General features: G+C 46.6%; 1 protein-coding gene across 11 annotated transcripts in view; it reads right to left on the reverse strand.

Annotated features, from left to right (window-relative positions):
* The window catches only part of LOC144492925 (Krueppel-like factor 8), a 196,261-nt gene that overhangs the window by 12,546 nt on the left and 171,560 nt on the right, over window positions 1–12,155 (reverse strand). For all 11 annotated transcript variants that reach the window (XM_078211557.1, XM_078211560.1, XM_078211563.1 and 8 more), the window contains one exon: window positions 3,756–3,904. In XM_078211557.1, the coding sequence (XP_078067683.1) occupies window positions 3,756–3,904 (149 nt within the window). The remainder of the gene's footprint in view (window positions 1–3,755; window positions 3,905–12,155) is intronic.

A 12,155-nucleotide genomic window follows, 5' to 3' on the forward strand; every position in this document is an offset into this window, starting at 1 on the left:
AGTGAATAAAGGGGATGAGCTCAGAGCGTGGATCGATGCCTGGAAGTATGGTGTGGTGGCCATTATGGAGACTTGGATGTCTCAGGGACAGAACTGGATACTACAGGTGCCGGGATTCAGATGTTTCAGGAAGGACAGGGAGGGAGGCAAGAGAGGGGGTGGAGTGGCACTGCTGATCAGGGATAGTGTCACAGCTGTAGAGAAGGTGTATGCTGTGGAGGGATTGTCAACAGTCTCTGTGGGTGGAAGTTCGGAGTGGGGAGGGGTCGATCACTTTGCTGGGAGTTTTCTATAGGCCGCCCAATAGTGACAGGGAGGTGGAGGAGCAGATAGGGAAACAGATCCTGGAGAGTTGCAATAATAGCAGAGTTGTTGTGATGGGAGACTTTAATTTCCCAAACATAGATTGGAATATCCCTAGGGTAAGGGGATTGGATGGGGAGGAGTTCATTAGGTGTGTTCAGGAGGGTTTCCTGACACAGCATGTGGACAAGCCTACGAGAGGAGAGTCTGTACTTGATCTGATACTGACCAATGAACCTGGACAGGTGTCAGATCTCTCAGTGGGAGAGCATCTTGGGGATAGCGATCATAACTCTATCCCCTTTATGCTTGCGTTGGAAAAAGAGAGGATCAGGCAAGCTAGGAAAGTGTTTATATGGAGTAAGGGGAAATATGAAGACATAAGGCAGCAAATTAGAGGAGTAAATTGGAAGGAGGTATTCTCGGGGAAATCTACTGAAGAGAGGTGGCAGTTTTTCAAGGAATGTCTGTCTAGGGTTCTACAGGACAATGTTCTGAGCAAACAGGGAGGAGTTGGTCGGTTAAAGGAACCGTGGTGCATGAAAGCTGTGCGGGACCAAGTCGAGAAGAAAAGGAAAGCGTACAAAAGGTTCAGAGAGCTTGGCGAAGATAGGGATCTAGATGAGTATACGGCTTGTAGGAAGGGACTAAAGAAGGAAATTAGGAGAGCCAGAAGGGATCACGAGAAGGCCGTGGCAAGTAGAATTAAGGAAAACCCTAAGGCGTTCTATAAATATGTGAAGAGTAAAAGGATGAGACGTGAAGGAATAGGGCCTATAAATGGTGAAGGCGGGAAAATCAGTACGGAACCAGTAGAAATGGCAGAGGTGCTTAATGAGTATTTTGCCTCGGTTTTCACAGAGGAGAAGGACTTGGGTGGATGTACTGTGGGCTTGCGGTGGACTGAAAAGATTGAGTATGTGGACTTTAACAAAGAGGTTGTGCTGGAATCTTTGAACGGCATCAAGATAGATAAGTCACCGGGTCCGGATGGGATGTACCCAGATTACTGTGGAAGACGAGGTAAGAGATTGCAGAGCCTCTGGCGATGATCTTTGCATGGTCGATGGAGACGGGAGAGGTGCCGGAGGATTGGAAGATTGCGGATGTGGTTCCTATTTTCAAGAAGGGGAATAGGGATAGCCCAGGAAATTACCGACCGGTGAGTCAGTGGTTGGTAAGCTGATGGAGAAGATCCTGAGGGACAAGATTTATGAGCATTTAGAGAGGTTTAGTATGCTCAAGAATACTCAGCATGGCTTTGTCAAAGGCAGATCGCGCCTTTCGAGCCTGGTGGAGTTCTTCGAAAATGTGACTAAACACATTGACGAAGGGAAAGCGGTAGATGTGGTTTATATGGATTTTAGCAAAGCGTTCGATAAGGTCCCCCATGCAAGGCTTCTAGAAAACGTGAGAGGGCATGGGATCCAAGGGGCTGTTGCCCTGTGGATCCAGAACTGGCTTGCCCAAAGGATGTGGAGATGCCGGCGTTGGACTGGGGTAAACACTGTAAGAAGTTTAACAACACCAGGTTAAAATCCAACAGGTTTATTTGGTAGCAAAAGCCACACAAGCTTTCGGAGCTCCCCGAACAGAATTCCCACTCACCTGAAGAAGGGGCTTGGAGCTCCGAAAGCTTGTGTGGCTTTTGCTACCAAATAAACCTGTTGGACTTTAACCTGGTGTTGTTAAACTTCTTACTGTGTTTGCCCAAAGGAGGCAAAGAGTGGGTATAGATGGGTCTTTTTCTAAATGGAGGTCGGTCACCAGTGGTGTGCCCCAGGGATCTGTTCTGGGACCCTTGCTGTTTGTCATTTTCATAAATGACCTGGATGAGGAAGTGGAGGGATGGGTTGGTAAGTTTGCCGACGACACGAAGGTTGGTGGGGTCGTGGATAGTCTGGAGGGATGTCAGAAGTTACAGAGGGACATAGATAGGATGCAAGACTGGGCGGAGAAGTGGCAGATGGACTTCAACCCAGATAAATACGTAGTGGTCCATTTTGGCAGGTCAAATGGGATGAAGGAGTACAATATAAAGGGAAAGACTCTTAGCAGTGTGGAGGATCAGAAGGACCTTGGGGTCCGGGTCCATAGGACTCTAGAATCGGCCCCGCAGGTGGAGGAGGTGGTTAAGAAGGCGTATGGTGTGCTGGTCTTTATCAATCGAGGGATTGAGTTTAGGAGTCCGGGGATAATGATGCAGCTATATAAGACCCTCGTCAGACCCCACTTGGAGTACTGTGCTCAGTTCTGGTCGCCTCATTACAGGAAGGATGTGGAAATGATTGAAAGGGTGCAGAGGAGATTTACAAGGATGTTGCCTGGACTGGGTGGCATGCCTTATGAGGATAGGCTGAGGGAGCGCGGTCTTTTCTCCTTGGAGAGACGTAGGATGAGAGGAGACCCAATAGAGGTATATAAGATGTTGAGAGGCATAGATCGGGTGGACTCTCAGAGGCTTTTTCCCAGGGTGGAAATGGCTGCTACGAGAGGACACAGGTTTAAGGTGCTGGGGTGTAGGTACAGGGGAAATGTTAGGGGGAAGTTTTTCACAGAGGGTGGTGGGCGAGTGGAATCGGCTGCCGTCAGTGGTGGTGGAGGCAAACTCAATAGGGTCTTTTAAGAGACTCCTGGATGAGTACATGGGACTTAATAGGATGGAGGGTTATAGGTAGGCCTAAAAGGTAGGGATATGTTCGGCACAACTTGTGGGGCCGAAGGGCCTGTTTTGTGCTGTAGTTTTCTATGTTTCTATGTCCACCGCCATCCACCACCCCCCGCCCCGGTCCAAGTCCCATTTTAGAGATTTAAAGCACAAAATCACCTTGGTGGCAGTCCATTATCAGGAGGGACAACTCCCAGCTGGCTGGAGACAAACAGCAATGGCACACTGACGTGAAACCAATACCAGAGGATCGGTTTATACAGAGGTGATGAATTCAGTGTAGAAATTTGCTCAGTTAATCATTATCAGTCAGAATGTGAAGAAGGTAGATGCAATTTTAATTATTAGGAAATAAGCGGTGCTATGCACTAAACTAATACGAGGGCTTGATCCAGCAAATGATTTTCTAAACTTAGCTCAGACTTTCTGAGGAAGCAGGGTTTCCCACAGAGAATAATTCAGAGGCCAGCACAGAGATGGCACCTTCCTCCATTGGTCAATGCACACAAGGAACAAAGGTGAATAAAAAGCATATAAATGTCTACCTGGCGTATAAAGTACACCCCTGCCCACCAACTCCTTCCCCACTGTCGCCGACACACACACACGGCCATGGATAGTCCTCTCGATACACTAACATCTATGGCACTTATTGGAAGATCTATGTCGACAAGGATACTTCAATAGCCTGGTCGTTGCCAGTCATAAATAAGTCACTAACTCCAATAATCAGACTGGCTCGAATAAGGCAGCCTGGATTCAGCACTCTGGAAGCTGCACCCACCTGTGTGGATCCTTCGATGTGCCTTTAAGTGAGAACTCTTTGTATACACCTTGTTGCATCCTTCAAAGTCACACTGGTGTACACGTCTCCTTCTGGGATCAGGCGACTCAGATCTCGGCAGCCGTCGTATTCCGTGCATGCTCTGAGCACTATGACAGAGAGAGAGAGGTGGGAGACACAAATGTTAGCATATAAAAATGTACATTTTGTTTTTTTAAAATATAATTTAAAATCTTCCATTTCAGAAAACAATAATCAAGCATTTATGTCAGGGCTCCTGCCTCTGCACTAGCTTTGATTTTGGTTTAGTATACGTGACTACCCCCCAATGTGGCTGCCTAAACAGCTCTGACTTCCAATGGATCAATAGCACCACCAACAGGAATATAACTGTAGTACAGCTTGCATATTAAGAAGCCGGTTAGATAGATAAAGGGTGGGATTCTCCCAAAAAACATTCTAAGTGCCGAAGTTGCGTAAAAACTGGAGTAAAATGCCACTGGTTTTTTCAGCGCGAGTTTCAAAATCGCTCCCCAAAATCTTTCAAAGGCTCACTCTTTCTCCAAATGATTTTTTAAAAAATTTTTGTATTGAATTCCTCCTGCACCTTAACTCTACTTTCCAAACTATGTTTACACCTTCATTCCCAGCACTGAATCCCATTTTTTGAGCAGAGTGCTGAACTAATAAATGCAAAACTAATATGCTTTAAACATATTCAATGACTGAGCTTCCACAGTCCTCTAAGGTAGAAAATTCCGAAGATTTACAACTCTCTGCGTGAAGAAACTTCTCATCTCAGTCCTATGATTTTAAGTGGCTTTGCCCTTACTTTGAAGTTGCACCCCTTGTCAACCTGTTGGACTTTAACCTGGTGTTGTTAGACTTCTTACTGTGTTTACCCCAGTCCAACGCCGGCATCTCCACACCTTGTGTAAGGTACCAGGGGGACCACACCATGGTATTACTTAGTCGTTCCAGGAAAGGAGGAACAGAAAGACCATGTCAGCAGGGGTAACTTGTCCTACAGTGTCCAGAACAGCACTCAGCGATAATGAAACAAGGTAGACTGGTTGGAGCCTTTACTAAATTATTGAGGAACTGCATGTAAAAATTACAATTACAAACTGGAGTACTCAAGCTAAATTAGCACTTGTAAAACCCTGTACGTAACACTTATTTTGCACATCAAAGCCTCTTCGGTACTGAAGATAAATGATTTGACTAACAGTTCAGAATCTTTGGGAAATTAAGTTGACGTCCCTCAATGGGAAAACAGGAGAAACATAAAAAATAAGAGTTGGCCATTTATCCGCACGAGCTGCTCTGCATTCAACATGATCGTGCTGATCCTCTATCTCAGCACCAGACTCCGGCACGCTCCCCATACACCTTCACACCCTTAGAGTCTAGAAACCTATTCATTTCCTTCTTTAAACATATTCAGTAACTTGGCCTCCTCAGCCTTCTGTGGTAGAGTATTCCACAGGTTGACCACCCTCTGAGTGGAGAAATTTCTCCTCATCTCAGCCTACTCGGTATTCGGAGACTGTGACCCCTTGTTCTAGACCCTCCAGCCAAAGGAAACAACATCTCTGCACCCAATCCATCCGGCCCTGCCAGAATTTTATACCTTTCAATTAGATCCCCTCTCATTTTTCTGTATTCCAGTGAATATTGGTCCAGTCGCCCCAATCTCTCCTCAGATGACAATCCTGCCATCTCACTTGTGGGCAGAATTGAAATGTGACTGAGGGACCGAGGAAGCCATCGGCACAGTGCCACAGGCTTATCTTGCAATGATCGGGGGTGGTGTCCACTGTGCCAAACCCACCGGCATAACCTGAAAGGCTGCAGAATGGCCTGAGGAGGTCAAAGAAAGCCACTTTTAAGAACATTTGAGGATTCCTTGTGGGCCAGCTCTGGTCTGAGAGACCCAGGGATTAAAATGGCCTGGGTCTTGTACCAAGGAGCCCATGGGGAACTCAATCCTACCTGAACCCCGTTAAAAATCAAGGCTGTAATGATGGTTACAAGGACAAGCAATTCCAGCGCTTTATTTAGCTCACTGCATTTGATCTCAAGCATGAATAAGATCATAAGAATTGAGAGCAGGCGTAGGCCATTTGGCCCATCAAGTCTGCTCCACCATTTGATAAGATCATGACTGAATGGTGGCTTAACTCCATTTTCTTATAATCATTAACTCTGTACGTCAAAAACCTGCCTCTCTCAGCTTTGAACATATTCAATGATTCAGCTTCCACTGCTCTCTGTGGAAGCGATATCCAAACACTACTGACTCCCTGAGAAAAGAAACCTCCTCCTTAACGGAGAACCCCCTTGTATTTCAAAATGTGCCCCCAGTTCTAGAGTCCCCCATAAAAGGAAACATCTTCCCAGCGTTTACCCCGTCAAGCCCCTCTCAGAATCTTATATGTTTCAATAGGATCACCTTTCATTCTTCTAAACTCCAATTGGGTATAGGCCCAATCTTCTCAACTTTTCCTCATTAACATAACCCCAGGAATCAGCCTAGTGAATCTTTTCTGAACAGCTTCAAATGCAAGTAGACCTTTCTTCTAATAAGAAGGTCAATGGTAGGGTAGTTAATGGTAGGGCGTTGGGGAGAGTTACAGAACAAAGAGATCTCGGGGTACATGTTCATAGCTCCTTGAAAGTGGAGTCACAGGTGGACAGAGTGGTGAAGAAGGCATTTGGCATGCTTGGTTTCATCGGTCAGAACATTGAATACAGGAGTTGGGACGTCTTGTTGAAGTTGTACAAGACATTGGTAAGGTCACACTTGGAATACTGTGTGCAATTCTGGTCACCCTATTATAGAAAGGATATTATTAAACTAGAAAGAGTGCAGAAAAGATTTACTAGGATGCTACTGGGACTTGATGGATTGAGTTATAAAGAGAGGCTGAATAGACTGCGACTTTTTTCTCTGGAGCGTAGGAGGCTGAGGGGTGCCCTTATAGAGGTCTATAAAATAATGAGGGGCAAGACAAGGTAGATAGTCAATATCTTTTCCCATAGGTAGGGGAGTCTAAAACTAGAGGGCACAGGTTTAAGGTGAGAGGGGAGAGATACAAAAGTGTCCAGAGGGGCAATGTTTTCACACAGAGGGTGGTAAGTGTCTGGAACAAGCTGCCAGAGGTAATAGTAGAGGCGGGTACAATTTTATCTTTTAAAAAGCATTTGGATAGTTACATGAGTACGATGGGTATAGAGGGATATGGGCCAAATGCAGGCAATTGGGATTAGCTTAGGGGTTTTACAAAAAAGGGTGGCATGGACAAGTTGGGCCGAAGGGCCTGTTTCCCTGCTGTAAACCTCTATGACTCGTACAAGATACGCCAGATGCAGTCTCACCAATGCCCTTTAAAGTTGTAGCATGGTTTCCCTTCTCTAATACCCCTTCGCCCTTGCGAAAAAAAGGCCGACATTTTGATCTCTGAATCAAGATCATTTCTCACTACTGCGCTCATCACATCCTTTATTAACAGAGCCACCCCACCTCCTATTCCTTTCTTTTGGTCATCCGAAATGTCAAATACACTTGGGTATTCAGTTCCCAGCTGTGATCACTTTGCAACCATGTCTGTAATGGCTAGCATATCATTCTCATTTACTGCTACTTCTGTTATAGAAACATAGAAACCCTACAGTGCAGAAGGAGGCCATTCGGCCCATCGAGTCTGCACCGACCACAATCCCACCCAGGCCCTACCCCCACATATTTACCCACTAATCCCCGCATCTCAGGACTCTAAGGGGCAATTTTTAACCTGGCCAATCAACCTAACCTGCACATCTTTGGACTGTGGGAGGAAACCGGAGCACCCGGAGGAAACCCACGCAGACACGAGGAGAATGTGCAAACTCCACACAGACAGTGACCCGAGCCGGGAATCGAACCCGGGACCCTGGAGCTGTGAAGCAGCAGTGCTAACCACTGTGCTACCGTGCCGGGCTCATTCATCTCGTTATGAAGTTGTCTGGTCTGGAGGGTATTAGCTATGAAGAGAGGTTGGATAAACTCGGTTTGTTCTCACTGGAACAACAGAGATTGAGGGGTGACCTGATAAAGGTTCACAAGAGTGGCGTGGACAGAGTGGATGGTCCGATGCACTTTTCTAGGGGACATAGGTTTAAGGTGCATGGGGAAAAGTTTAGAGAGATGTGCGAGGCAAATTTTTTTTTTTTTTACACAGAGGGTGGTGAATGTCTGGAATGTGCTGCCCGGGGAGGTGGTGGGAGCAGGTACGATAGCAGCGTTGCAGAGACAGCTAAATGAATCCATGAATATGATGAGAATGGAAGAATACGTTCTCCGTAGGTGCATACAGTTTTAGTTTAGGCAGACACAATGATCAACACAGGCTTGGAGGACCAAAGGGCCTGTTCCTGTGTCATACTTTTCTTTGTTCTTTGTATGCCGCGTGCATTCAGATATGGAGCACCGAATTTCCTGGTTTCTTTTCAAAGTGCCGTCTTCAGCAGGAAAAGCAGCCCGCCGGCTGCCGTGCCAGGGTTTTCCAGCAACCTCAGCTCCTGACAGATTGGGCACTCTAACCAACAATAATAAAAATAAATGTACCCCCCTCCTCCCACCCACTTGGGACACAGAACGTGTCTCCCACCCCTTCCCTCCCCAATGGAAGCCCGCTGAAGGTGGTACTTACCTATGCGCCCCTGGCAGGTTCTGACCGCCAGCTCCCCATTTTACAAGATGCCAACTTGGGTGGGTGGCCAACGTAAAAACCATTTGGCCTCCTGCTCGATTCTTGGTGGCCTCCCCCATTCCCACCCACCAGAAACAGGGGCAGAAAATCCCCCCCCCCCCCCCCCAGTGCCTTTAATTCTGTATTTTTACTATTTTTCCTTAATCTGACCTCATTTGCTGCCAAAGGAGGCCACTCAGCCCATCAAGCCTGTAGTGACAACAATCCCACCCAGGTCCTATCCCCTTAACCCCTCATATTTACCCTGCTAATCCCCTGTCACTAAGGGACAATTTTAGCATGGCCAATCAACCTAACCCGCACATCTTTGGACTGTGGGAGGAAACTGGAGCACCCGGAGGAAACCCACGCAGACACGGGGAGAACTTGCAAACTCCACACAAGACAGTCACCCAAGGCCGGAGCTGTAAGGCAGCAGTGCTAACCACTGTGCCATCATGTGGTCTGTCCCTTCCTGTCACACTCTGGTTATCATTATCCACATCACTACCCTGCCTTATTCCCTCTCCTTAACTTTCCAAATCTCCCCTCACATGAGCCCTCCTCCCCACCAGTTTAGTTTAAAGCCCTCTCGACAATTATACAATTCGCCAGTCCACTGCTCCCAACTCAATTCAAACTGTCCCAGTGACACAGCCCCCTCTTTCCCCAGTGCCCATGGATGGAAACCCAATTCTCCCACACCAATCTTTGTTCCACACATTCTCCCATCTCACTCGCCCTGCCACCACTGCCAGTGAGAACATTTGGAACTCAGCCAAAAACTCAATTCACTGCAGCGGGATTGCAGAATCCCAGCCATGGGCCTACACTGTCCCCTACTACATCATTGTTTACTCCACCCAAACTTGCTCATCCTCCCTGCAGTCCCTGTTCTCATCCACTCATCTTGCAAGAACCTCTAAACCTGTTGGATATAGAAAGGGCTGGCTCCCCCACTGCCACCTTCTGGATCCCCTTACCTGCCTCACTCATGGTCACATCATCCTGTTCACAACGACAGATCAAATCTGAAGCACCTAACCTAAGGGGTGTGGACTATCCCCTGGAACAAAGTGTGCAGGTAACATTCCCCCTTACCAATGCATTGCAATGTCCAGAACTCGGGCTCCAGCCCATTAAAATGGAACTGAAGGTCCTTGAACTGCATACACTTAATGCTTGATGTGATTGCCATGGATCACACAGTTGTCCATCAGCGCCCACATGCTACAGCTGCAACACAACACCATCTTTACCACTTAAATTGCATTAAAGCAGGACTTCTACCAACCTGCATAAATATGACCTAATTGTACAATCTTATTTGGCCATATTCCATATATTGGGGTGGCACAGTAGTTAGCACTACTGCCTCACAGCGCCAGGGACCCAGGTTTGATTCACGGCTTGGGTCACTGTCTGTGTGGAGTTTGCATGTTCTCTCCGTGTCTGCGTGGGTTTTCTCCGGGTGCTCCGGTTTCCTCCCACAGTCTGAAAAGACATGCTGGTTCGGTGCATTGACCCAAACAGGCGCCGGAGTGTGGCGACTAGGGGAATTTCACAGCAACGTCATTGCAGTGTTAATGTAAGCCTTACTTGTGACTAATAAACTTTTATTTTACTTTATCTTTATTGTGCTTAATTTAAACAGTTATCAAGTTGTTTTTGATGGGTGACTTCATTCATTTGACTAGCTTACCAGTGACTGAAAATAAATAAAACCTATCTCTATGCTAGCAAGCGCTGGTTCTCTTCTTCCACCTTTGTCCGCCTCTTCCTGCATTATTTATTTGGAAATTCATAAACGTGTTTCAATCAGGTTATTAGAAATATTACTTAACTATTATCTGTAGTCATACCAAATAGTTTAACTAGTTAAACCATACATTTAATACAATACCTAAATCTTCCAGTACTGGTTTAAACCCACCCTATCAAGGGATAACATCCTAAAAACTCACAAAACAACCACCTAGCTACACACCTCATTAAAACCTTGAAGGCCCATCAGCTCCAATGAGTGGGCCTCTGAACAGACATGCAGCAGCATACAAACATGAGCCCTCAAGAAGCCTGCTAGGAATTGCTTCCACAGAAACATATTTGTGAATTTCCAATAATGGATGGAGAGTAAAGTGAGGAAAAAGTTGGAAGGGCGGCACGGTGGCACAGTGGTTAGCACTGCTGCCTACAGCCCCAGGGACCTGGGTTCGATTCCTGACTTGGGCCACTGTCTGTGTGGAGTCTACACGTTCTCCCCGTGTCTGCATGTGTTTCCTCTGGGTGCTCCCGTTTCCTCTCACAGTCCAAAGATGTGTAGTTTAGGTGGATTGGCTATGCTAAATTGCCCCTTAGTGTCAGGGGGACTAGCTAGGATAAATGCATGGAAGATGGGTCTGGGTAGGACTGTGGTCGGTGCAGACTCAATGGGCCGAATGGCTGCCTTCTGCACTGTAGGATTCTAAGATTACCATCGCTCACAAGCTCAGAGATTGGTTGTATTTATTTTCTGCCATGGGTGAACTAGTCTAATGAATGAAGTCACCCATAAGAACATACTTCAAAAAGAAACACACTTGATAATAAATCATTTTCTCCAGAGGTTCAAGAATTTGCCCCAACATAATCAGATGAATCCACCCGAGCAGGCTCTTCAATAATGACTCCATTTCCTCTCTGAAAAGACATCCCTGAAGAGAGATCGCTGGAACCATTTCACTTGGAAAGCCACAGGTGTGTTGGTGCAAAACATTCTGCCTGCACAACAAAGGCATCAAGTGCCAATAAACCGCACAGAACTCTCGACGTTTCATCCAATCCTCCTCAGACAACCGAGTCAAAAACTAGGATGACACTCCACTGCTATAACTTACAATACAGTAAGAGTTTTAACAACACCTGGTTAAAGTCCAACAGGTTTATTTGGTAGCAAATGACATTTCGGAGCTTTCGGAGCGCTGCTCCTTCGTCAGATGGAGTGGATATCTGCTCTCAAACAGGGCATACAGAGACACAAAATCAAGTTACAGAATACTGATTAGAATGTGAATCTCTACAGCCAACCAGGTCTTAAAGATACAGACAATGTGAGTGGGTAATGTGAGTGCAACTCGGCCAACGTTGTCTACCTGATATGCTGCAGGAAAGGATGTCCCGAGGCATGGTACATTGGGGAGACCATGCAGACGCTACGACAACGGATGAATGAACACTGCTCAACAATCACCAGGCAAGACTGTTCTCTTCCTGTGGGGGAGCACTTCAGCGGTCATAGGCATTCAGCCTCTGATCTTCGGGTAAGCGTTCTCCAAGGCGGCCTTCACGACACACGACGACGCAAAGTCGCTGAGCAGAAACTGATAGCCAAGTTCCGCACACATGAGGACGGCCTAAACCGGGATCTTGGGTTTATGTCACACTATCAGTAACCCTCACAGCTTGCCTCCTGGACTTGCAGAATCTCACTGGCTGTCCTGTCTGGAGACAACACACATCTCTTTAACCTGTGTTTAATGCTCCCTTCGCTCACATTGTCGGTATCTTTAAGACCTGGTTGGCTGTAGAGATTCGCATTCTAATCAGTATTCTGTAACTTGATTTTGTGTCTCTGTATGCCCTGTTTGAGAGCAGATATCCACTCCATCTGACAAAGGAGCAGCGCTCC

This window comes from Mustelus asterias, chromosome 4 (genome assembly GCF_964213995.1).
Source record: "Mustelus asterias chromosome 4, sMusAst1.hap1.1, whole genome shotgun sequence".
Taxonomy (NCBI): Eukaryota; Metazoa; Chordata; class Chondrichthyes; order Carcharhiniformes; family Triakidae; genus Mustelus; species Mustelus asterias.